The sequence below is a fragment of the Rhinolophus ferrumequinum genome, chromosome 13, assembly GCF_004115265.2.
Source record: "Rhinolophus ferrumequinum isolate MPI-CBG mRhiFer1 chromosome 13, mRhiFer1_v1.p, whole genome shotgun sequence".
Taxonomy (NCBI): Eukaryota; Metazoa; Chordata; class Mammalia; order Chiroptera; family Rhinolophidae; genus Rhinolophus; species Rhinolophus ferrumequinum.
In genome coordinates, this window is record NC_046296.1 from 41,236,194 (window position 1) to 41,263,412 (window position 27,219).

At 43.1% G+C, this 27,219-nt stretch overlaps 1 protein-coding gene across 3 annotated transcripts; it reads left to right on the forward strand.

Moving 5' to 3' along the window:
* Nucleotides 1-56: 56 nt before the first annotated feature.
* Nucleotides 57-26,849, forward strand: ABCG5 (ATP binding cassette subfamily G member 5). 3 transcript variants are annotated; one of them, XM_033124637.1, is made up of 13 exons: nt 62-372; nt 1,021-1,142; nt 10,033-10,169; nt 10,242-10,340; nt 14,110-14,242; nt 15,368-15,507; nt 16,052-16,181; nt 16,656-16,869; nt 16,948-17,153; nt 17,956-18,094; nt 19,383-19,568; nt 23,433-23,545; nt 24,389-26,849. In XM_033124637.1, exons 1-13 carry the CDS (start codon nt 227-229, stop codon nt 24,580-24,582), a joined length of 1,959 nt encoding a protein of 652 aa, XP_032980528.1. In that variant the 5' UTR covers nt 62-226; the 3' UTR covers nt 24,583-26,849. The 3 variants fall into 3 exon arrangements, with proteins under 3 accessions (XP_032980530.1, XP_032980528.1, XP_032980529.1); XM_033124638.1 differs by lacking the exon at nt 62-372 and adding an exon at nt 3,026-3,114; XM_033124639.1 differs by lacking the exons at nt 23,433-23,545; nt 24,389-26,849 and adding an exon at nt 21,207-21,440 and having other exon boundaries at nt 57-372.
* Nucleotides 26,850-27,219: the final 370 nt, after the last annotated feature.

The following is a 27,219-nucleotide window of genomic DNA, read 5'->3' on the forward strand; positions in this document are numbered from 1 at the left end:
AGACTGTGTGCTCTGCCCACTGCCAAGATAATACACACACTCTGGCTAAAGGTACATCAGATAATGGCTTCTGCGACCAAACCCCGTCCTGCTGCTGGGAAGGCCTAAGCAGGGACTCCGGGACCAGGTGAGGAGTTGGCGAGCAATCTGCTGCTGCCTTCTCAGCTGAGGCCACTCCAGGGAGGCTCAGGCCAGAAAATTCGCCAGCCTTTGCTGCCTGTTGACCATGAAGGAACTCCCATTTTGGGCCCCTATGGGGTCCTCAGGACTTCAAATAAATAGAGGCTCCCAGCTCTCGCCAGAGGAGGTTCCTGCAGCTGCTTCAAAGCCTCGACACAGCCTGGGTGTTCTCCATGCCTCCTACAGTGTCAAGTAAGCCATGTCTCTTCCGCCCGCTGGGAGCTTTGACCTGTGGTCAGGTGGGGCATGTTCCTAGAGGACTGGGCCTTTCCCCCTTTCTGCTGGCTTTCCTCACTAAGGGGGGGCATGTATGGGGGCTTTCACTTCTTCTTTAGTGGATCCAGGTGCAGAGAGGAGAGAAAAGGGCTGCCAGGAGGACATGAAGAGCAACGGTGAATGGCGCCTCCTCCTGCCCGTGGCCAGACCTGGAAGCCAAGCCAAACGTGGCAGTTGTGCTGGCCCCTCCCGTTGTGCCCCCCTTGTGTACAGCCTGCTTTATATGGATGGAGAGGGCTTGGGGAATAGGGGTGCTTGCAACACGAGGTGTAATGAAGCCAGGTGAAGGAATGTAGGATGGACCTAAGGAATAAGGAGTGTCCTATGTGCCATCTCCCTGCCAGCCAAAGAGAGCTGGCACTCAGAGCAGCTGCCAGGCAGGTGCTTTTACATTAGAGATCTTCTTCTGTCACTTCCTGCCACGGTCGACAGTGGAGGACCCTGAGGCTAAAACACGGAGGAACCTGTCTGGAGACAACTGGGGTCATTGTTGGGGGACAAGGGTGTGGCCCCTTCCTTCCAAGACCTCACACTGCCCTGTTCCTCTTGGGGTTTCCTTTAAAGCCATCGTGTCGGGCCCTGGTGGAACATCACATCTTGCCGGCAGCAGTGGAACAGGCAGATCCTCAAAGATGTCTCCTTGTACATTGAGAGCGGACAGATCATGTGCATCTTGGGGAGCTCAGGTAAGCGTGGGGAGGAGTTTTCTAAATTCTCGGTCCGCACGCAGAAAAGCCTGTGACTTGATGTGTACACCACGCTGAGGAACCAGATTTGAGTTGTAGCAAGGAGGCCGCAAGTTTGACCTTAGAATGAAATCTAATGACATGTCCGACTATGAAAGGGACCTGGTACTAACGTGAAATCTTTAACAAGATCCTTGAAAAAGAATACAGTCCTGCCTAACGTGTAAGCTAACTCATGTTTCAAAATATGGGAAGCACCTAGCACAGGGCCTGGTGTATACGGGTGCTCAGTAAACACAATTTCTCTGAGCCGTACCTTGCCTAGAGATAGGAAAAGGAATTAAATAAGCTCAGTGAGGCCCATTTATTCCCCCATTCATTGGTCCTTCTTTAAATCATGATGTATTTCAAACATATAGGCAAGAATAGAGAATGAAAATAAAGAATGTTTATGTATTAACATCTGGCTTTATAAATCTTTTTTTTTTTTTTTGGTAAGGAGGGCACATCTCCCAGTGGCCCATGTGGGGATCGAACCAGCAACCCTGGTGCTACCAGCACCACGCTCTAACCAACTGAGCTGACCAGCCACCCCCTGGCTTTATAAATCTTAACATCATGTCATATACCAGATCCTCTTTTTTTTTTTTTTTTAAGGAATTAGATATTAGCGATTCCACTGAGGCTATCTATGAGTCCATTCCCCACCTCACCCTTCTCCTCCTCTTTCCTGGGATAACTACACTTGAGCCTGAATTCAGTGTCTGTCTTTGTGTCCCTGGATCAACCAGTGATTGTCCTGGGAGGGTGTGGCCTCCAGCGAGCCAGCTCCTTGTGGCTGAAGGCAATGCCCTGTGAGGGCCACAGCTGTGAGTCCTCAGCGGGGTGGACGGGTGGTTGGGGTTGCTCTGGACCTGAGGGGCTCTGTGTGACATGCCACAGTGTCCACTACACTAGGCTATCCTGCTCATTTTGAGGTTAAGATTCTGACAAATTGGCTTCACAGGAGCCTCTTGATTGAGTTCTTGCTTGTGGATTGATGACATGTACTACCACTCTCTCCTCTTCCATTAATCTTTTTTAATAGAGCTAGATAATGTTAAGTCTGTGATGAAAGTGAAGCATGATCAGCCCCTTTCAACCTAGGGACTTAGATCCACAGCCGCTCCCTTGCTACAGCAGCTGGACAACTGGAGGGCAATAGCAGTGTTAAGGTTCAATGAAAAGAAATTCACTGACTAAAACTTTTACATGTTCCTGAGATTTCCTGTCAGTTCCTATTTCCACTTTTTAACCATTTATAACTATCTGCGTGTATTGTAACAGCCAGGACCATTCTAACTTCCCGTTTGATAATTATAATGTACTCCCTTAAAAAGAACAACAGCTGAGTTCTCCCTATAATAATTTGTTACTTGTTGCTTTCCTTGTATAGGATAAAAAAGGGTGGCATGGAGCAAGCCCACAACAAAGAATTGAACCCATCTTCTCAGAAGTGTGTCCCACAGGCCAATGTCATGCTTCATGCACATCTCAGCAGGGCAGTGGGTGGGGGCCCTTGATCTGGGAGCTCATGGTCAGTTTCTGATGATACCTAATCATGGTTTGATGACAATGTCCATCCTTTTATACTGGACATGAATTCACAGTAGACTGCAAGTTCCAGGAGAACAGGAACTTTGTCTTTTTTTATTTTTTATTTTCCTGCTGTGTCCTCAACAATTAGAACAGGGCTGGCCACATACAGCGGGTGCTTCATAAATATTTGTTGAATCAAAGGGTAAATCAATTATATGAATTATTCTTAGCATTTCATAAAATGGCATTATTTCATTAGTGTCTTATCTAGGGCAGCATTGCTTATCAAATCTTTTTTTTGTGAGGCAAAAGATGACATAAGGTGTTCAAAGTCTCACTAGAGAATGGTGGAGAATGCAAGCCTGCCTAAGGTCACCCGACACTCCAGGGAAAGGTAACTTTATTGGACTCATTATTTGCTATTGGTGAGGACCTAGACTCTGGGTTGCATGTTCCCTCGCAGCACATTATTTAGTTACAAATGATTTCTGTCCTTTCAGGAAAGATAACCCCAAAGGTCAGGGTTTTATTGCCCTGTACGACATTAACCTTTTTTGTTTTTCTTTTTTTTATTGTAGTAAAACACACATAAAATTTACCATCTTTACCATTTTTAAGTGCGTAGTTCAGTGGTATTAAATAGATTCACATTGTTGTGCAACTATCACCATCATGCATCCCCAAAACTCTTTTTTCATCTTGTAAAACTGAAACTCTGTACCTGTTAAATTCACTCCCCTTTCTCTCCTCCCTTCAGCCCCTGTCAACCACCATTCCTCTTTTAGCTCTATAATCTGACTACTCTAGGTACCGCATGTAAGTGAAATTGTACAGTGTTTGTCCTTTTGGGATTGGCTAAGTGGCATAATGTCCTCAAGGTTCATCTATGTTGTAACATGTGATAGAACTTCCTTTCTTTTTAGGCTGAATAATATTCCATTGTATATAAGATACCATATTTTGCTTATCCATTAATCCGTTAATGGATACCTGGGTTGTTTCCACATTTTGGCTATTGTAAATAATACTGCTATGAATAAGAGTATACAAATATCACAGTAATTTTATTTTTAAATTTTTGAGGAAACATCATAACATTTTCCACAGTGCCTGCACCATTTTATATTCCCACCAACAGTGCACAAGAGTTTTAATTTCTCCTGATCCTCACCAACACTTGTTATTTTCTGTTTTTGTTTGTTTGATAGTAACCATCCAAATGGGTGTGAGAGCTTGAGCACCTTTCATCTGCTTATTGGCCATTGATATATATATATATATACATATATATATATATATATGAATATATGTGTGTGTGTGTGTGTGTGTGTGTATATTCATATATATGTATATATATATAATGCTTATTGGCCATTGAGATATATATGTGTGTGTGTGTGTGTGTGTGTATGTATATATATATACACATATATATATATATTCGGTCATACTATTGAAATATTTTTATATTTTTGACATTCAATTTTATTTATTTTAATTTCACGTGTACAGCATAGTAGTTACACATTTGCATAATTTAAGAATACCCCTGACTAGTCTAGTACCCACCTGGCACTATACATAATTATTACCATATTATTGACTATATTCCCTATGCTTTACTTTACATCTTCATGACTATTTTGTAATTACCAGTTTGTACTCCTTAATCCCTTTGCCTTTTTCACCCTGCCCCCCCAATCCCCTCTCATCTATCACCCCAAGAAATCTAGTATCATCTGACACTATACATAGTTATTACAATATTATTGACTATATTCCTTATGCTATAACCTACCTCTCCATAATGACTTTGTAACAACCAATTTGTGCTTCTTAATCCCTTCAACTTTTTTCACCCACACCCCCAACTATCCTTCCATCTGGCAATCATCAATATGTTCTCTGCATCTATGAGTTTATTTCTGTTTTGTTTATTAATTTTGTTCTGTAGATTCCACATATAAGCGAAATCACATTGCATCTGTCTATCTCTGTCTGATCTACTCCACTCAGCACAATACCCTCCAGGACCATCCGTGCTCCCGCAGATGGCAAGAACCCATTCCTTCCCATGGCTGAGCAATATTCCCTTGTATATATGTACCACCTTCTCTTTATCAGTTCATCCATTGATGGACACCGAGGCGGCCTCTACATCTTGGCCATTGTAAACAATGCTGCAATGAACATAAGGATGCATATGTCCCTTCAAAGTAGTGTTTTAGGTTTCTTCGGATAAATACGCTGGAGTGGGATTACTGGGTCCTTCTTTGTCCCTTCTTATAGCATTTGTTTTAAAGTATATTTTGTCTGGTATAAGTATTACTACCCCATCTTTTTTGTTTGTTTGTTTTCATTTGCATGAAATATCTTTTTCCATCCCTTTACTTTCTCTCGGTGTATGTCTTTCAATCTGAAGTCAGTCTCTTGTAGGCAGCATATGTGAGGGTTTTGTTTTCTTATCCATTCAGCCCTCCTATGTCTTTTGATTGGAACATTTAATCCATTTTCATTGAAAGTAATTGTTGATAGATATGTAGCTATTGCCATTTTATTATTCATAATTTTGATATATATTTTTTTCATCTTAAAGAAGTTCCTCTAACATTCCTTGTAATACTGGTTTGGTGTCAATGGACTCCTTTAGCTTTTACTTGTCTGGGAAGCTTTTTATCTGTCCTTCGATTTTAAATGATAGCCTTGCTGGGAAGAGAAGTCTTGGTTGTAGGTCCTTGTTTTTCATCATGCTGAATATTTTGTGCCAGTCCCTTCTGGCCTGCAAAGTTTCTGTTGAGACATCAGCTGACAGTCTTATGGGAGTTCCCTTATAAGTTACTAGTTGCCTTTCTCTTGCTGCTTTTAGGATTCCCTCTTTGTCTTTAACCTTGCCATTTCAATTATAATGGATCTAGGTCTGGGCCTGTTTGGGTTCATTCTGTTTGTGACTCTCTGAGCTTCCTGTACTTGTATGTCTATTTCCTTCACCAGTTTAGAAAAGTTTTCAGTCATTATTTCTTCAAATATGTTCTCAATCTCTGCTTTCTCCTTTCTCCTTCTGGTAACCCTATGATGCCAATGTTATGCTTGATGTTGTCCCAGGGGTCTCTTAAACTGTCCTCATTTTTTTGGATTCTTTTTTCTTTTTGCTGTTCTTATTAGGTGTTTTCTGCTACATTGTCATCCAAATCACTGATTTGATCCCCTGCTTTATCTAGTCTGCTGGTGATTCCTTCTAGTGCATTTTTCATTTCAGTTACTGTATTCTTTACTTCTGACTGGTTCTTTTTTATGGTTTCTATGTCCTTTTTTATGCTTGCTATCTCTTTGTTGAAGTTCTCACTAAGTTCCTTGGGCATCTTTATAACCATTGTTTTGAACTCTGTATCTGGTAGGTTGCTTGCCTCCATTTCATTTAGTTCTTTTTCTGGAGTTTTCTCCTGTTCTTTCATTTGGGATGTATTTCTTTGTTTCCTCATTTTGGCTGCCTCTCTGTGTTTGTTTCTACATATTAGGTAGATCTGCTGTGTCTCTCAGTCTTGGCTGGTGGCTCTATGTAGTAAGTGCCTTGTGAGGACCAGTGACACAGTCTCTCTGGTCACCTACATGGGTGCTCCAGGAGTGTTCCTTGTGGGGGTTCCTTTGTGTGTTCTGCTATAATTGAGTCTTGGTTGCTATTGGCATGTCAATGGGTGGGATTGATTCTGAGGCTGATTGGCTATGGGGTTTGGCCATGTCCACAGCTTATGCGCTACTGTGCAGGGGGCCTACCCTACTGAGTGGAATTTGCCCCAGTGGGCTCTGGTGCCTGTTGAGACCACCCTTTGTATGTGTCACTTGTGGGGTTAACTAGGTAGTGCTCTGCTGTGGTCTGTAGCTAACCTCCAAAATGTTGGGTCTTGGACCTCTTGGAAGGGGCTCTGGTGCAGGCCCAGTTCTCCCACTGCCTGTGACTGTTCAGGGACTACCTGGTAAGATCCACAAAGTGATCCATTGTTGTTTACTGCCTTTTCTAACCATGGTGGCACATGGTAAAGGCCACGCTACGAACTCAGGACATCTGCCAATAGTACCAGGCCTGGGATAGCTCAGGACACCCTGAGACCTGCTGCCACCTGCCAGCTCCCTTAAGGTTCAGCTGCTGATAAAGCCTCATGCAGTATGCAAGTTGGGTGAGACAGGATCTTGGGAAGTCACTAGAATGGGAAGAGTTGTGGTCATCAGGTTAATGTAAATTCTGGTTTGGTGCCAGTGCTGAGCCTGAAGCTACTCAACAAGAGTCTCAGAGCACACCTAGGCTAGTTGCTGCCCTCTGGAGGCCTGCCAGACTCTGATAGTTTTCCAAGAAAGAGTGCAATGCAGGTGAGTTTGGCTGCTCTGGGAGAAAGTGCCTCCTGGTTTGGGATGGTTGGGTGGGGCAGTGTCCCAGTGAATCAGCAGGGTGGAGCAGCGGAGTTCACCAGGCCAGATTCAGATTTGGCCATTTCGTGGTAGGCTCAACACAGGAAGGATGGCACCTACCTGCCAGGCTGCACAGGAGGAGGACCTCACACAGGGGAAAATGCCAACTGTCCTCCAATCCTCCCCCTGAAGCCACATAATTCAGTCTGCCCCCCTTATGTCTCTGACCCCTCCCAAGTCACTGTCCTTCTGCTGGAGATCAAGGTGACTGCCTGTGAGCTAGTCTGTGTGTGGGCTGTTTCAGAAGACATCTGAGTTTCCTGTAGCCTTTCATCCCCGATGGTCAGAATCCCCACTATTTTTCACAGCCAGATGCTGTGGGGGGGCTCTTCTTCCTTGTACCAGTACTCCAGGCTGGGGAGCCTGGTGTGGGGGGCTGGGATCCTTCACTCCTCAGGGGGAACCTCCATGGCTGAGATATCCCTCCTGATTCTTAACTGCCACATGGAGGTTTGGGGCCCATTCTGCATTTCTGCCCTTCCTACCAGTCTGGACGTGGCTTTTTTATATTTTTAATCATAAGACTTTTGTTCGGCTAGACTTCAGATGGTTCTCTGGGTTTATTGTTCTATAATTTAGTTGTGGTCATGGGAGGACATAGGCACAGTGTTTATCTGCTCCGCCATCTTGGATCTCTCTCATATATTTTTTTTGGAGAAGTGCCTATTCAAGTCCTTTGCTCAGTCTTGAATCAGGTTGTTTGTTTTTTTATTGTTGAGTTTTAGAAGTTCTCTATATATTCAGGATATTACTCCCTTATCAGGTAATATGGTTTGCAAATATTTTCTCCCATTATGTGGGTTGCCTTTTTACACTAAGGATAATGTCTTTTGGTGCCCCAAATTTTTAATTTTCATGAAGTCCAATTTATCTATGTTTTCTGCACCTTTGGTGTCACATCCTAAGGCATTAACTATTTTTTATGTCTAACTTTGCAACTTATTCTAACCTTCTAATCTCCACTGCCTATACATAGTATATATGAATGAACTTTCTCACCCTGCTGGTACCTTCATTAATGAGTTAATAAGTATTTGACACATATTCAGAAAAGAGTATTAGCTGTCTATTTCCATGTAAAAAGTACCCTCAAATTAAGTATGGCTTAAAACAACAAAAATCATTTATTATATCTCAGGGTTTCTATGAGTCATGAATTTGGAAACGACTTACTCAAGTAATTCTGTCTGGGTCTGTCATGAGGTTGTAGTCAGAAGTAAGCTGGGGCTGCCTTCATCTGAAGGCTTTGGCAGGACTGGAGAATCTACTTGTAAGGTGGCTCCCTCACATGCTGGTTAGGAAGTTATGCTCACTGCTGCTCAGTGAGAATGTGTGACATGAGAAAAGCAAGAGGCCCGGGAGAGATCCTTGAATGTCACCCTCAGGAGGCTGAGAAGAAGCAGCCATTTATAGAGAAGAGCAAGTGACACTGTCGAATGCTGCTGAGAGGTCAAATGACATACAGAGAAATGCCTACCATATTTGGCAACAAGGAAGTAGCATCGATGACTGTAGGGAGGCCAGTTTTGATGTAGTGATGAGACTGGAATCCAGGCTGCAGGATACTTGGAGCTTCTGTAAGAGCTGAGATTGGATCCCAAAAATGTAAGGCTGGGAGGGGAGGGGGCTTCTAGTTAGAAAACCACACACAAATCCTGGTATTATGACTGGGAAATTTCAGGGCACATTTTGAAAGATAAACCCAATGAAGTCATATTTTGTTTCTTTACTCTTATCTCTTCTCCATGCTGACCTCTACCTTAACACTCTGGGGCTAATTCTGAGCTTTGTCAGTCCTGGGATAGAAAAGAAGACAACTGCTACAGGAGTGTGGCTTCTTCATCTTTGTACCCCTCATAGCAACAAGCAGTTTCTTTAAAATATTTGAACAAAAGGTCTTCTCTTTGGTATTGCACAAGTCATCACATCCTCAGTGGAATTCTTTTGGTAGCTTTTCAGACAGTTCCGAACCCCCTGCCTATTCCCTCTGTTGTTAATTCTAACTTTGTAGCAGCCTTGGATAGGGCAGGCCTGGTGACACCTGTTCCTGTCTCCATTACTTTCTAGGCCTGTGTGAACTTCTGTCCAATATGAACAGGAGACGCCTAAAGACATCACCTAATCTCTAACCCTAGAAGAAGTAAAACCAGGGGAAACAGCAGCATCTGGTCACCTCAGCGCCAGGCTCACCACAACTCCTCTGTGGGAAAGTTCTTAGCGACAACCAGCTGGGTTATAGTTAAGGCTGTTAGTGCTGGCTGAGGCCAATGTGGTTTTACCAAAGGACTCGCTGAGCTAGTGCTTTTCAAATTCTTATGCATAGAAATTACCCAGGGATCTTGTTAAAAAAGCAGAATGTGATTCAGTAGCTGTGGGCCAGGGCCTGAGATTCTGCACCTCTGACAAGCTCTCAGGTGATGCTCTTGCTGCTGGTCCCCAGACCACACCTGATTAGCAAGACTCTAGGCGATGTCCTCTACTTTCAGGAACTACCAGACTATACCAAGGGGCCCCCCAAAGAAATTCAGATGTCCTAGGATCAACCGTTTCCAAGAGCCCTGATTTTCCTTTTATTCTGATCCACTATTTTCTTTTTCAATCCAAGACAGCATTAAAATCAAATAAACAGGTAGACAAAGCCCCTCCAGCCCTGACCCAGGTGAGAGAAATGGCTTGTAACCCCTTTCACTCAGGGGGAAAGCCGGCAAGACTCGTTTCTGCCATGACAATTTGACCCACGAGGCTACAGAGAACAAGTCAGAGCTAGACCAAGGGTCCACTGAGAGTCTTGGGACGTTCTTGCGATGCATCACGGAAGGCCTTCTCCACGAACTTCTCTTCTCGCCCCCAGGCTCGGGGAAAACCACGCTGCTGGACGCCATGTCCGGGAGGCTGTGGCGCACGGGGACGTTGCTCGGGGAGGTGTGCGTGAACGGCCAGGCGCTGCGCAGGGACCAGTTCCAGGACTGCTTCTCCTACGTCCTGCAGGTGGGCACGTCCCCGGCCCCAGCTCGCTGCAGCCGGGGTGTGGGACAACGCTGACGCCTCCCTCTCCCGCAGAGCGATACTCTGCTGAGCAACCTCACGGTGCGCGAGACGCTGGGCTACACTGCGCTGCTGGCCATCCGCGGTGGCTCCCCGGGCTTCGTCCGCAAGAAGGTGGGTACCGCCTGTCCTCACAGTGGCCCCGGCCTCCGCGCAGGGGCACCAGGGGATCACCCCCCAGTGGCTTCCCACCTCTCCTTCCCTCCACTTGCCCATTCCTCCCCATTCACTATTCACCCCGTTAGAGTCTAGACCTGCACTGTCCAGTGTGACACTGACTGGTCACACGTGGCTTGGAATACTTGAAATGTGACTAGCCCTAACAGAGATGTGCTGTGAGTGTAAAATACATACCGGATTTTAGAAACTTCGTCTGAAAAAAATTGAATGTGAAATATTTCATTAGTAATTTAAAAAATATTGAGTATGGGTTGAAATAATATGTTGGCTGTATTGGGTTGTTAGATTATGAAAATTAATTTCGCCTGTTTCTTTTTGCTTTCTAAAATGTGGCTACTAAAATATTTAAATTCTACGTGTGGCTTGTATTTCTATTGGCTGGCGCTGTCCTAGGAGCACTGTGTTTGAACAGATAGGGTTCATTTCCCCCCTGTGCTTTACCCTGCAGCCCTGCTGAGCCTTTTCTCTGCTTTCTTTGAGGCATCCTGAATGTGCCTCATCTGAACTGGATTAAAGTAGCGAAGGAAGGAACTATTGAATGGTCACCTCTGTCTAGATTCCGATCTGTTTCTTTAAATGCACACAATTTGGAAGAAGCCACAGGTAAACCCACAGGGACCTTACCTGGAAACATTGCCTCATTTCTGTCTGGACTTTGAAGGCCTGGACTGAGAATGCACAGAGAACCAAGGACAGGTAGATGTGCCATGCAAAACAGGTACAATTCCCTGGGAAATGGGCTCTCAGGGCTGCTAGAGGAGATCTGTGACATCTGCCTCAGAGACTTCACCACCCTGAGGCCTCAGTGAGCTTCCTCCTGGGCACACAAATTACATCTAGAGTTCAGGCTCCAAGGCTGGCCTTTAATGCCACTGAGCCTCCGAGAGAATCCTTCATGTCAGCAAAGGATGTAGCAAGTCACCCCATTTTTACCAGACACGGCTGAGCCTGTCCCCAGAGAGTTTCTCATCTTGTCCCTGCCCTGGACTCTCAGGCAGGGCTTACAGGATGGGACTATGTCTGAGAGTCCTAGACAATCGTGGAGTACAGCTTTCACTCCAGAGGCACCTTAGCAAGGGCCCTGGCCCTCAAGAAGGACCCGCAGAGTGATGCCTAACCCTGTTTCCTCCCTGGAGGTTACTTAAGACTGCTTAGAGGGCATTGCAAGTTTACTATTCTGCCAGGTCATATCTGGGCTCTCATATCTGGCTGGCATCAGGCAGGACCTGTTCACACATAGCATCTCATTTCATTCTGGTGTCATCCCTGAAAGGGAGGCATTTTCTCCTGACACCCAAGGAGATTCAGATCAGACAATGGGAAATGGCAGAGCTGGGACAGTAACCGAGGCCCTCAAGCTCCGTCTTCCCCCCTGAGTCCCCAGCGTCTCCTGAGTCCCACTGTGGTCTGAGAAGACGGAGGTCAGAGGTCAGCTCAGGGTGAGGCACGTGCATGCACACTTGATTTAGCGGCACTGACAGTGAGTGAGAAGTGAGCCCCTTTGCAGGCTGACTCTGGTTGCTTTAGTATTCCTCTCTAAACTGTGTCGGAGATGATCGGATTGCTATTTGGGTGGGAGAAATGTAGTCATGCAGAGATTCTTCTGAATTACCGACACTTTTATGTCAAATACCCCACTGAGAGAACCTGACAAAGTTACTGAGCTCTTTCCCCAGAAAATGCACATATTTGCATAAATGTTCAGTACAGTAAGTCACAGGTACCTTGTAATGAATTGATGGCAAATTTTTCTCCCTGGTGAATGGTCCCTCTCCCTGACACCGGCAGCCCCTAAATGTCCTGCAAAAGTTCTGCCTGCTTGAGAGTACTTTCTGAGCAAATCCAATTCACAGGGTATAAAATCCCGCAAAGTAATTGAGATGGAAGTGCTGGTGATAATTGAGGCCAGAGCACAGCAGATCTGCTTTTGTCCCCTGAGGAACCTGAACATAGGCCATGGTCGACATGGGCGAGCTGTGTCTGCTGGGCTGTTGGCTAAACCTTGTACTGCATGGACCACTTGAGAGAACAGACGGTCCTGCTCTCAATCCCAGCTGTGCCATTTGTAAATGGCATGACCTTGGGCAAGTTATGGACTTCTCTCAGGGTCTGTTTTCTTCTCTAGTGTAAGTAGAACAATAACGCACCTCTCCTGGAGTGGTAAGAAATCTATCAGTTTATGTGAGGACATAGCATAGAGAAAGCTGATGATCCCAGTGGATCCCAATGGTCCTCATCGTCCCTTTTCAGACTCTGAATTCCGTTCCCAATAGTGTTTGCAAAACATGGGAGAGGCTTCCTGCCAGGATGAGAGATATCTAAAACAGATGAAGTGAATGTCTTCTCTGAGCATCCCTTCTGAGCCAGGAGGCACAAGCTTTACTCCTGTCTTGCTGTTGCAGAGCAGACAAAAGGGATGCTCAGGAGTCTGCCCTGGATGGTGAGGGCATAAACCCAGCCACCTCAAGAAAGCTCAACTCCCTGATCCCTCTTCTCTGATGGCAAGAGGAAAGCCTTCTTTTTTCCAAAACAAATCATGCTGGTTTATTTATGCAGGTTTAACCTTCTCATTATTTCTTTATATCTGTTTCAGATGTGTCTCTCCTTTTGGTCAAAGCTTCTTCTATGCCTTTGATCCCAACCCCTGTGTCCTCTGTAACTTTGTTTCATATATCATCCCCTCTTTTACTCCAATCTTGTTTGTTGTTGTGATTTTTTTTTAATGCAGTGTTTTATTTCTTTTTTTATTATAAAAGTAACAGCATCACATTAGAGGTGCATGGGAACAAAACTCATTACCATGTGTCTATAAAACTCTTCTCTGTCCCTTTCTATCTGCTTTCCCAGGGCCTTCTGCAGAGATGGGGTCCTCGGTAAGGGAAAGGCCAGAAATAGAGATCACTGAAGGGTGTCTGGAGAGGGGATAAGCTGAGGAAGAAGGAGAGGAATGAAAAAGACCAACCTTCTTGATAAGAGAGTCAGTAAAGAACTTTTTTAGTTGTTATTGTTGTAGAGGAGTTGAGAATGAAGAGTAAGGAGGGGTTTCGAGGAGCTGCAGGGTATAAGTAGCATGTGGAGAATTGGGGGGGAAAGAAGTGTGGCTGTAGGTTATAAACTGAGTTCTCTTTAAGGTCCTTAAAGAGATTCAGTAAAGATTGGCATTATTTTTTAATTACTTTTGATAGCTGGATTATATTTCTTTGATGTAAAACCCCACTGAGATTGGACCATGGTGGGGGACTCCAGGATTTATTTGGGTACACAAGGGAAATCAGGTTTATTTCATGCTAAATTGTATTTTTAAAAACATATAAAACATTTATTATAATAAAGATTCAAAAACCAAACACTGAAAAGAACAAGCTATATTGTAACGATGTCTTTGGGGGATTTTTCGGTCTGGGCTGGACCAACCGCAGCATCTGAAAATAGGAGTCCAGCAAAGTCTCCACTGTTTCTTGGGGAATTTCCCCGAAGCAGATGTAAGTAGTTTTTGTTGCTCTAAGGATTTTTTTAAAGCAATTCATATTATTTCTTTTCGTCAGCCACATGTATGAGGTTGTGATTTGAACCAAATTGGATTTTATTGTAATAGGTGTGTATGCAAGGGAAGTGTGCTTCCTGTCCCATGGCACCCTCAGGCCATGAATTGGAATGGCCACCCGGCAGTGACCAGCCTTCCTGCACTTTGTGTCTCCTCCAGGTGGAGGCAGTCATGGCGGAGCTGAGTCTGAGCCACGTGGCAGACCAACTGATTGGCAACCACACCTTTGGGGGAATCTCCAATGGCGAGCGGCGCCGGGTCTCCATCGCAGCCCAGCTCCTCCAGGATCCCAGTAAGTGGGACCCCTGTGTCTGCAGACACACTAGGCCCTTTCTTCACAGTCTCCATTGTGAAAAGGGTTTGTTCGGAACTGAAGTCACTGAGGATTTTCAAACTCAGGACCCAGTTTCTTGGGAAATACTATGTCGTTCCTGATGCTCTTCTGTCACCCAAGTACAAAACAGCTCCTGGACTTGGAAACACTGCATTTGTGTTTTCATGTTCATTTACGGTCGCCCATGATTTTGGGGGCCTGCCCTATCCATCCTCACTTCTTACTAGAGCAGTACCACTGTGTCTGCTGTGGAAAGCCAGTGAGCTCTGATGTGACTAGAAGTATTTATGAAATGGGAGCGATTAAAGTGGGACTTAAAAGTGCATATTTTGAAGGGAGGGGCTATCAAGATGGGTAACCTGTCAGCTGGCTTCCCTGCCTGGATTGGTCATTCTCCCCACCCCCTGGGGAAACATCACCACTATAAGCATCTGGAAGAGGACATATTGCCTCTGGATACTTTCTTCACAGGGTGGGGGAGGAGGGAGGGAGAGAAGTGGGGCAGACCAAAATGGCCTGCTCTCCACATGGTGGCTGGTCACTGGAAGGCAAATAAGAGAGATGCTCTCAAAAGCCTTTGCCGCTTTTTGGGGTAGAAATAAGCTACAGTTATACCCGCTAAAGAACCCAAGCACCTGCCCACCTCAGATTTTGCTTCGTGCGTCCATGATGTTTGCAGTGCAAAGACCCTGTTGGTGTTGATGACATGAAATGAGGTTGTGTCATTTGAACCAGCCTCTTCTCAGTCTTTTAGGAACAAGTCAGTGCCAGCCTGCCAGCCCTTGTTCCCTCAGGGTCCCCTGGACGGAGCCCAAATAGTCCATCCTGCTGTGTGACAGGACTCATTTGGCTGTTGCTGCCCTGCTCCCTGGAGGACTTTGCCTGGAATGTGCTCCAGACCTGGGAAGTCAGGCTCATTCTCCTGGGCTCGGGCTGAAAGACAGTTACACGCAGGGACATCTCGCTGTGCCCTGTTAGGATGGGGTAAAACAGCTCAAATTAGGGACGTTCAAACTTCTGAGTTTAGAGCACAGAGCCCAGGCTCAGCGGGGACTCTGAAGTCTGCCCCTTCTTTGCCGGCAGCCGTCATGCTGTTTGATGAGCCAACCACCGGCCTGGACTGCATGACGGCGAATCAGATCGTTGTCCTGCTAGCAGAACTGGCTCGCAGGGACCGCATTGTGATTCTCACCATTCACCAGCCCCGCTCTGAGCTCTTCCAGGTGAGAGGGGGACCTCTCTTGTTCTTTCCTGCCCAATTCCTCAAGGGTGGTACCTGTGTGTGTTGAGCTGAGAATCACGGGGTAGAGATTAGTATTCAGCAACCAGAGCAGTTGGAGCCAGGAGCTCCTGATATGGGTAAAGGATGGAAGCTTACTTCCGTCAGCACTAGCTCATGTAACCCGCACACCTGTCCTGTCAGGTGGAGATCAGTATTTTCACATTATAGAGAAGAGTGAGATTTACTGTGTTTCCCAGAAATAAGACCTAGCTGGACCATCAGCTCTAATGCATCCTTTGGAGCAAAAATTAATATAAGACCTGGTATTATATTACAGTATATTCTATTCTATTCTATTCTATTATACCGGGTCTTATATTAAAATAAGACTGGGTCTTATTTCGACATTTCGAGTGTCTCCAATGGATGAAGTAAAAATACTGATATATGGCTGAGATCATCAAAGGACTGACTGCTTGAAAACTTTTCTTCTATAAGGATGTGGTGACCTGATTATACACTAACACCGTCTGTTGTCCAATCAGCTCTTTGACAAAATCGCCATACTGAGCTTCGGGGAGCTAGTTTTTTGCGGGACACCAGTGGAGATGCTTGATTTCTTCAATGGCTGCAGTTACCCTTGTCCTGAACATTCAAACCCTTTTGATTTTTATAGTAAGTTTTTCTTTCACATTCATCATCATAAATGTTTTTTTAAAAAATGTATCATCTCAGATTTCTGCTTGGATGACAACAGCATGAGTGAGTTTTGTTTTTGCTTTTGTTTTTGGTGTGTTCCCTCTTCAAGGAATTAATTTGGCCAGTCAATTAACTTGGCATAGATTGATCACCTATCAGAATGAGATGGGGATCTCTATTAAATTGGGGTATCCCTACTTTGTCAGAGAAAAATTAGCTGAGCTTCTGAATTCTCCCAGACAGTCCCAGTGGGATCCTTATGGCCCTGGTAGCTTTAAAATGTTCTAATTTTATAGGTGGGCATTAACAACAGGTATTATTTGATGGGATGAGGTATTATGGTTAGTACTCCTAAACCAATAACGAAACATATGTTATTAGCCATTGTGTATATGCTTGATTTCTTCATGTAAAAACACGTGGGTTATTTCTTTTGGGGAAAAAATTTAGTGGACCTGACATCAGTGGATACCCAAAGCAAAGAACGGGAAATGGAAACCTACAAGAGAGTCCAGATGATTGAATCTGCCTACAAAGAATCAGCAGTTTATCACAAAATCTTGGAGAATATTGAAAGAACAAAACACCTGAAAACATTGCCGATGGTTCCTTTCAAAACCAAGGATTCCCCTGGAGCTCTCGCTAAACTATGTGTTCTCTTGAGGTAAGAGCCTCACTCCATTATAGGTGCTTAGACATCCACCAATAAAAGAGAAAGAATTAAAACAGGGTTGTCTTTCAGGAGAGTGACGAAAAACTTAATGAGAAATAAGCTGGCGGTGATCATGCGACTGGTTCAGAATCTGATCATGGGTTTGTTCATCATTTTCTTCCTCCTACGGGTCCAGAACGATGTGCTAAAGGGTGCTTTCCAGGACCGCGTGGGTCTCCTGTACCAGGTTGTGGGTGCCATGCCATACACAGGCATGCTCAACGCTGTGAATCTGTGTAAGTGCCATGCCTGGGAGGTGTGCCCCGGGTGGCAGGGTGGATGGGGGAGCCTCCTCTCTCCCTGAATATCTCCCTTCTCCAGCCATCACTTGCAAGTCTCCACCATTATCAGGGTATTTCGCTGAGCTCAACCTGGCGCTCCTCAGATTATTTCTCTGGGGAAAGGTAACTACGGAGCTACTCACCCTTCATGTGAATTAGCTCATCAGGTGGATCTCTCTGAGAGCCTCTAAGGATCCAGGGGAACAGGAAGTTATGAGGTGCTGACAGGCAGGGTTTGGAAAGGTTTACGGGAAGATCATTCCTGATATCCTGCTTTGGCCATTAGAATGCGCAGTCCATGGGGCTGATACCTGGCCAACTTTGTACTGTTACATTCTTCTTGGAGCCTATTTTAGGGCAGCGGCATCTAATTTCCAAACTCAGTGGGAGCCCAGAAGCAATACCTGGTTGCCTGAGGCTCTGTGCCAAGACCCTTCACAAAATGAGGACAGAGTGTCTCGTGTCACTCGTTTGTGCCCCTTTCGCATGTGTGTTCTTGACTTGGTGACATCCCTCCCCCCACTTTAAGGAGAAGGAAATAAATTCTAACGACTTTTGCAACTGTATTGTGTAACTCAGGGAGTGTAGATTTCTGGGCTGGGGGGTATTTATAGTTGGCCCCCTCTTTCCATGACTTGGAAGCCCCAGCTGGTCCTCACCATGCAGCCACGACAGACCGCGTGTTCAGCTTGGGCTAGCCCTCCCTTCCTCGGCTGTGAGGTGACCAACTGTTGTGAAACCTGCCTTCTGTGCCCAGTTCCTGTGCTGCGAGCTGTCAGTGACCAGGAGAGCCAAGATGGCCTGTACGAGAAGTGGCAGATGCTGCTGGCCTACGTGCTACATGTCCTCCCCTTCAGCGTCATTGCCACCGTGATTTTCAGCAGCGTGAGCTACTGGTAAGGGGGTGTTCACAGGTGTTCAGTCCTTCTGGGCCAGGCCACCTGGGTGGGTTCCAGAAGGCCAGTGTGCCCTACAGAGGGAGAGCTCCAGGGCAGAGAGCCAGGAGGTTTTTAGTACTCTTCCCACATCAATATTCCTGTTTAGCAAAAATATTAACATGCTTGATGACAGGTGGAGTCTTGGCTCCCACTGCAGCAAGTATGGCCTATGCCGTGTAAAACCTTTCCAAAATCTGTAAATTGCCACATTCCAAAAAAATCTGGCCCTAAAGTGTTTCAGATAATGGATTGTGGACATAAACAAATCTCCAGATGACTTTAATTCAAGGAAGTATAAGATTAGTATGATAAGGAAGCACAAATATTATGCTAAGGAAAATAATAATAATAATAATAATGGCTAACACATATTGAGCACTTTCTTTATGTCAGGCACTAAGAGCTTTAAATGTACTAATTCATGTAATCCTTTCAACCATTTAATAAAGATGGTATAAATATCCTTGATTTGTGGAAGAGGAAAGGCAGATGGTCTTGAAGAGTGGTAGGGAAGGGTGGATATAAGAGAAGCCAACTCCTTTTCCTTCCTCTACAAATGGAAGAAAGAGCAGCCATGTCTAATGGTTGTTGAGGACATGCTATCACTAGGGAAATGTTATTTGGTGAAAGGAATATAAGAGTTAAGGGACATGGATATAGGGTAGTTTACAAGAAGATGAAGGTCAAATCGGTAGAAAGTGTTGGTAGAATAAAAGACAAGAATAGAATGGAGTAGGCCCGGGAAGGGCTAATCTGATGGAAGGTGAAAGCAGTGAAGGGTTTTCACACTATCAATAACCCCACATAATAGGGATGAGGTCCAGGGAGGGAGGGGCTGAGAGGCAGGTCGGGTGAGCCCTTAGCATTAGGGTAGTAGGTCAGCTTGGGTAGGACCAGTGGGGATAGAATTACAGTTATTTATGGAGAAGCCTGGAGAGTTCAACAACCCTAAGTACTGCAGTTAGTTCTGACCATTGGTAAGCGTTAATATTTTCCTAGGAGAGCTGAAAGAGCTGTAGAAGGGAAAAGGTGGCTGACAGAAACAATTTGCAGTGATAAATGGTCTCAAATATTGGCTCTGTACCCACAAAGCCCTTTCAAATGGGAAATTGACTTGCCCTGCAAACTCTTCCCCCATCTTCCCTCCCGCTAACCACCATGGACTCATTCACAGAAGGCAAGTGTGGTAGTATTTTTCTGAAATGATAACCTTTGGAGAGAAACTAAAGACCTTATGTTTTTCTAGGACTCTGGGCTTATACCCTGAGGTTGCCAGATTTGGATATTTCTCTGCTGCTGTCTTGGCCCCCCACTTAATTGGTGAATTTCTAACTCTTGTGGTACTTGGAATGGTCCAAAACCCAAATGTGGTCAACAGTGTAGTGGCTCTGCTCTGCATTGCTGGGGTGCTTGTGGGGTCTGGATTTGTCAGGTAAGTCATGATGAGTCAAAGGATTTAGGCTGGTATGATTTGTTTTTATTGATCACCTGATAATGATGGTTATTAAGGAATTCCAGGGGAGAGCTACGTGATACTGGTTAAAGGTACCACCTTATAATCTGGAGTATTTACAGTGCTTGCTATTCATTAGTGCTTAGAACTTAAACTGTTCGCCATTTGTTCAAGAAGATGTCTTCACACTGAGAATCAGGAAATGACGAGTTAGGCAAGTTATCAGTATGATTCACGTGTAATAAGCCATTATAACAACAGGAGGAAAAACCAATCTATCCTCCAGAAAAACCCACAGCCTATATTACAAGCTAAATCGCATGCATTTAGGTCATTTCTTGCCCCTGCACTGTTAAGTCTCTATTCCAGTTTGAAATTCCCAGTTACTTTTAGGAAGTAAGAATAGTCAGATAAGAAAAGAGCCTGCATGATAAAAGACTGTTGAAGAAAGTATCAGGACTAGAAGGACACACACCAAATGTTAACAGTAGCTCTGGATGATATATATTTTTTCTTCATATTTTCCTATATTTTATGAATTTTCTATAATTGACCAGCATCATTTTATAACCAAGAAAAAGATATATAAATAAAATGTAGCATATATACTATAAAAGAAATATTTTATATTAAAAATATAAAAATAAGAATAGCATAAATAAAAAACATATACATCTATGAAAGTGGTAGCAAGAAGGGTGGAAAATTTTAGAAGGGTAAAATGAGCCCAGGCAGATGATGTGAGTGGGATCTAGTAAGTAAACTGAGGAAATGTGAGCAGGGCTCTGTTTCTTTGATTTAAAAATCAAATAAAGAAAAAAGCTATTGAGCATTTACTGTATGTAATTATATTTGTATGTTTAGTTATTGAACTCTCAGAGCAAGGTGAGAAAACTAAGCTCAGACTTAGCTCCAGTCCCACCAGTGTGAAGGTTGTCCCAGGATGCATGTGGCTCCCTGGAGAGAGGACTGACCCTGGAGTCAGAGACTTACTCTATCACTTGGCTGCCGTGTGACCACGGGCAAGTCACTTATCTATCTAAATTAGTTCCCTCATTTATGAAATGGAGACCCTGCCTCAAGGGATCTAGAGAAGCAAGTGAGATAATCAGTGTGAAAACAATTAATAAGCTGTAGTGAGTTCTAGAAAGTGAAGTGAGCTGGGTTTTGATCAGTCGAGGAGATTTTTTTTCTTTTACAAAGACACCATTATATTGTATTTGTCTGTGGTGTTTTACGTGATTGTTGGCGTCTGTGAAAAAGTGCACAAGTTAAATCACCCCAAGGGCACGGAATCCAGCCAGCAAGTGATCGACCCAACCTTGGGCAGCAGGCGTCTCCTCTTTCGTATTTCAATCCTTATGGGTTCCAATCAATCTGGCAATATTTCATGTATTTGGTTTGTAGGAAAAGGGCATTAATTCTTAAAAGACAGGCAGAAGCCAACATTAACAAATGCTGTTGGCTTCTTTGCAAAATCTCAGCATCCCGATGTTTCACCTGGATTCTAACTCTCATCACTAAATTATCTCTGTTCTGGAGGCCACATCAACCTCCTTGTCATTAAGTTTATATGTTTCCCTCAAATCATCATCTTCTCTGACTACCTCCCTGCAGATTTGTGCTTTTGGCTGCCTCCTCCTTTAAAGACAAATGGAAATAGCTTCACTATTCTGTCTGCTTACAAAATCATACACGTTCTTGGGGATGTGTGGAATGCACGCCATACAGAAACGTATGAGGAAGAAAGTGAAAGATACCTAACGCGTCACAACCCAGAATTAAATTTTGTTGTATATCTTGCCAGATGTTTATATAATTTGTAATAAAAATGAAATTGTACTATTTTGAAGGAGTAAAGTATATATGCTTCCCCCCCCCAGTTAGCAATGTAATGTGGACAGTCCCATGTCAACATATTTAATCTAGGGTTCCTCCCTCTTGAAAGTATTCCAAGGATTTCTATGACATAGCCGGTTCTCCTCCTGTGTCTTTCACCGACCCATTTGTCTCCCTCTGTCACCTGCACGAAGCCTGCCCACCATTCCCTTGGCTGGGTGAGCTGTCCCTTTGTTTCTCCCTTTGTTGTCTCTCATAGCCCATCTCGTGCGCCTCCTGTTGCAGTCTTCTTTTAATAGATTGCCAACCTCTTCAGGGCAGCAGCTGTGTCTCATTCGCATTACAGTTCTTCTCAGTGGCCACCCCGAGGCTTTGAACCCATTTAATTAGGTTTGCAAAAAATATTTGTTGAATTGAGCGAGTAAGTGAATGACGACTCTTGCTGCCTGGACTACCTACGCACGGATCAGTCACCACATCCTGTTGGTTTTCTTCTCTGATGTCAAATCACAAATGCATGTGGAGATTTTACTTTGTTTTGCCTTGTGTGGTGCGGTACAAGATGATGGCATACAGTTCCTACCTCAAGGAGGAAAACTCTAGCCATCCTCTCGTAGCCATCATGTTCCGCGCCTTTGTCATCTCACACTTGAACTTCTGCTGTAGCCTGCTCCCTCTTTGCTGTTCTTAATCTGCCCTTATTCTGGCCCATCCTACTTGCTGAGGCCACATTTTCTTAAAACACGGATTTCATCATGATCTCTCTCATGATCCTTTAATGTCAATCCACTGCAAGGCCCTGAAACAGATGGTTCCTGGCTACCATTCCAAACTCCCCTACTACAGCTCCCACTTCAAATCCGCTGCTTCAGCCTTTCTAAGTCCATCTGGTCCCATGCTCAGCCCTCGATATGTCTGTGCCTTCCAGTCTGCTTTCCTAGAGGGTCCGTCCTTTACCCTTACATTCTCCCCAGATTCCTACCTATCCTTTCCGGTTAGCAGCCTCTCAATATGGCTAATTCAATTTTGTGCCTTAGAAAATGGCCAAGAACTGAAAATCGTGGCATTTGGGGGTCACTTGGGAATAACTGAAATCATATATACTAAATACAAGAATGCCATGGACATGTGGTACTGGTTTTTAATACTTTCTAGGCACACATCATTGCCCATTGTGTATCTTAAGGATATATCTTCTGTGTCCACAACCACATTGTTAGTTCTTTAGGGGTAGGATACTTCTTTTGAATTCCTCAAGCACCTAGAACTAGTGCTTTGCAAATAAAAAGAATTTAATACATATTTGTTGATTGATAGAAGCTACAGAGTAGACCAAGAAGGCCACAAGGTCAGCATGAGGTTTCTCCTGAAACAGGCTGGAGAGCAGACAGTTCATTTTCACAGCGAATATCTGTTTCCTCTCTCCATCCATTCCCCTTGCATTGTAGTTTAGTTCTCATTTCATACACTAGCGCCCTAAAATCTCTGTTTAACCACAAATATCCTCCTCTAATGTGATGTGCTAGGTGTGTGTTTTATTTTTATATCAATGGCACTTACCAAAAAAATTAGACACCAATTCATCATCGGGATTGTTAAATCAAGGTTTCTACTATAATATAAGCGACCACCAAGCTGTGGTAAAAAATGATGGAGTGCTATGCTTATTGACTTGGAAGGACGTCTGAGACATATATTTGTTTAAAAATCAGTGGGTTAGGAAAGAGACTAAAGAGTTTATAATTCCATTTATGTAAAATCTTACAAGCACACATAAACACATGTCATATACATCACCAAAATGTTAACAATAGTTATTTCTGGACAGTGGTATATCTTTATACTTTTCAGTATTGTTTGAAATTTTTTATAGAAAGCACAATTTTTATAATGAGTGATGAAAAACCATATTCATGTTGGGAAAAATAAAATAAGGGTTGCTTTTCATTTGGTAGGACTATTACCTGAGCCTACTGAATTTCATCTCTTTCTCTTTTTCTTAAGAAACATAGAAGAAATGCCCATTCCTTTTAAAATCTTCACTTACTTTACATTCCAAAAATATTGCAGTGAGATTCTTATAGTCAATGAGTTCTATGGACGGAATTTCACTTGTGGTAAGTCTTTTATTTTGGAATATTGTTTCTACATATTACTCTGATGAAGCAATTTCCTGAGGGAAATGTGTTTTTTCAATAAAAGCTATATCTTACAATAAATAGATTTAAAACCTCGTTTCGAAATTAAAGGCTAACATTCCTCTAATTTTTAAAAGAAAACAGCAGTGGTCAGGTTAGTCACCTGTGAAAGGTCAATAGCTTTAGGCCACTCTGACGTTATTAGAAAATGGCAGATCTAATGTACATTGAGGTAAATTCCAGTATATTTTGGATAAAATCGGTTCCTACACCTACTGAACAGGCTGAAGCAGGTTGCAGTGGCTTCTTGTTTCCAAAATGTACACAGTATATAGCTGAGTAAAGCCACTTTTGGCAAAAGTCTGTTCCCCGATCCCATGAGATGGCAGTGGGAGCATAACAAGGTCCTCATGGCCATGGGAAATCCCAGGCCACTCTGTGAAGATAACTAAAGAACAGGATAGACTTGAGTAGTTGTTTTATATATCTTTCAGTGATAACAGCAGTTACTGCCTTAAGATAGTCAGTGCTACGTGATGATGATTTTTATGTGTACTGTGGTAATGAATACATACCCAGACTGGAAACAAACCCAATTCCATCTTCAAATGAAGCCAAGGCCCAGAACACTCACTGTTGCTTCATCTAATTATGAATTCCAGGCTCTCGCAAGTGTCCTGTATCTTCCATGAAGAGGGGTACTTAGCAGGTGCTAAGAACTTAGTGGGCATTTAGTAAATACTTGCTGATTAAACTACCCGGGATGTGATTTAATCAACTAGTATTTACCAAATCTGACGTTGTCGATCTTTTCCCTGGCAGGCAGCTCAAATGGTTCTGTGACGGCTAATCCAATGTGTGCCTTCAATCAAGGAACTCAATTCATTGAGAGAATCTGCCCGGGTGCAACATCCAGGTTCACAGCCGACTTTCTGATTCTGTATGCATTTATCCCAGTTCTTGTCATCCTAGGAATAGTGGTTTTTAAAGTAAGGGATCATTTCATTAGCAGATAGTAAAGAACATTGCTATGACAGTGGAACTTAAGCCCCCAGATGTGCATGATGGCTTGGAAGGTTTGAAATAAGTATGACACGTGTTTCTCTCCTGACAGTGCATCTGAAAGTCTTGTAAACCATTAAGACTCCATTGGTGCCACTTGGATCCATGCAGGCCTTGAATGCTATTCCAGTTTGCAGGGACATGTGGTACTTGGAAAGTATGACTAAGCCAGTCCAAAAATGTAGATAATAATAATTCATAAAGTTATGGAGACTAGTATGACTGTTTTCTTTGTTCTAGACAGAAAAAATAGGTCAGTTAAAAATTTTTTGCTTACATTTGATAAAGGATTCAGTGAAAACAAAACATTTGGATGATTACTGACTGTAAATAACAGGTGAAGGAGTGGTGGGTGCACCTGAAGCAAAGCCTCGTGCAGAATTCGGTCAGAATGCTTTCATCGTCATTTAAACGCCCATAGTTACGGGCACATGTCCACATGGGGGGGTCTGAGTCACGTAGAGAGGATGGTGGACACATGTAGCTGATGAAGGCCACTGATACAGAGCACCCAGTGATTTTACTGAGAGTTAAAAATGAAAAAGCCTAGAACACAGCACACCAGACAAACCTCTGGTAATGTTTTTAAAAATTAGTTGGCTATTTGTCAATTTCCACTTAGTTTACCTATAAAATTAAAAGTAAATGTTACTAGGTAAAGTATATGCACTGAGAAATGACATCTTTAAGGTTAGAGAGTAGCTGATATTTAAAGTCCGTATAGAAAAGATGCTCAACCGACACAACATTTACACTAAGAAGAACAGGGTTACCCACTAGGAATTCATGTTCTTGAACTGTGTAGAGAAAGAATGCTGATAAATACAGACACATATATTACATACTTTTAGGGATGAAATGTATATAGATTGTATATAAATGGGTTACAGACTAAATGACTGATTTTACATACTAAATTCGGATTGATCTTCAAGTAATTCATGTATAGGTCTGAAATGAAACTGTCTCAATGTTACCATGGTAATTCTTAGAGAATATCTTAGAGAGTACATGAACTTGTTCAGTTACGATGACCTAACGTGTAAAGAAAGAATGATAAATTACCGTATTTTGCCACGTATAATGTGCTCCCATGTATAATGCACACCCATGTTTTTGGCCCAAGCTTTCAGGGAAAAAAATCTTTTGTTTTCATTTTCCAATAATTTTTGTAAAAATATCAGCTAGATTGCTTCCTCCCGCCTAAAGTGTACGAAGAGAAATGTCACGCTGTTCACGCTGTGCTAATAAAGTCGGCATCGCCTGTCTTATCAAGTCAGAGTCACTTACTCTGTGGACAACAATATGTCACTCTTCGCTCTTCGTTTCATTCCGTTGAATCGTTGGCCGAATTTGCTTTTGTTGCAAGTTCATTGTAAGTTTAACAAAACCTATTATCGTATTCCAGGGTATTATTTTGCATACAGATATTGTTATTGATTTCTAGAGTTGCAATTTTAACTCACAAACATAAGTAAAAGGACTAAAAACATTTATATAAATGTGGATTTAGTACTACCCATGTATAATGCGCAACCTTATTTTCCCCTCACAAATTTGGGCAAAAATGTGCGCATTATACATGGCAAAATACAGTATACATTTGCAATGTCTCACATTATAGTAGAAAAGATCATTTCATTAAGGAAACCACAGTAAAACTCTGTTTTGTAGAACACTATTTAAGAATCTGGAGACATTGGTAAATTACCAGAATAGTATTGTCAATTTTTATAAAAGGTCTTTGACACTGATGATTATGGTGTAATAGTTACATAATGCCCTACAGATTATATATGTCACATCAATTATAGACAATTCTGGAGATGATAATCTATTAAAGTAGTTTAAAGAGTCCCACAGGAACCTCTTTTGAAATAACTGATTGCAACTCACGAAAGATATGGGTGTACAACGTAAGTGGGAACATTTTCTACTATTCATATGTAGATGAATTTCATTCTCACTCAGAAACATTTGGAAAATTGACACAGCACATGACTTCAAGCTATTAAATGTTAGTGAAACCATCTTAGAAAAACACAATGACTTTCAACATGTGACAATTTGAGTCTTAAGTTAAAAATGGACAGAGATGTGTAAGAAAATCAAGTTATGTAATAAAAATTCCTGTTACTATTGTGGCATAGGCTGTTCTTCCCAGCACGTCAGTGAAGTTTCTGAGCTCATAATGCTTACTATTAATTTAAAAGGAGCTCTTTCTCAACAGCTGTCAGGCATGGCACCTGTCTGCTCCTTAAATCGATATACATTCCTTGGAAACGTGCTAGAAATCCTGTGCTCAAGAGTGTTGGAACCACATACACGGCAACTAGTTTAGGAATTCTTATTTTATTGCAATCATCGGGGAGCTTGCTATTCACTCAGATACCACTCAGCAATCTTGGTATTCTTGGGGTTTAGTGGGTCTGCTTATATGAAGCTGGGTGCATGGCACATTGGAATCAACATATTTTATTGTGGAAATAAAAGAACAGAGCAAATAACTTTCCTGGTTAATAACAGTAATTATACTTACTCCAAATTGAACTTGGCTAACAGGTATACAAACCTACAGGACTGAAAAGTCT

Bases quoted from the DNA above. Each gene is read 5' to 3' on its own strand.
- ABCG5 (XM_033124637.1), top strand. From the start codon at position 227: ATGAAGGAACTCCCATTTTGGGCCCCTATGGGGTCCTCAGGACTTCAA. The intron at 14,243-15,367 runs GTAAGTGGGACC...CTTTGCCGGCAG, and splicing joins CCAGCTCCTCCAGGATCCCA to CCGTCATGCTGTTTGATGAG. The intron at 16,870-16,947 runs GTAAGAGCCTCA...GTTGTCTTTCAG, and splicing joins AAACTATGTGTTCTCTTGAG to GAGAGTGACGAAAAACTTAA.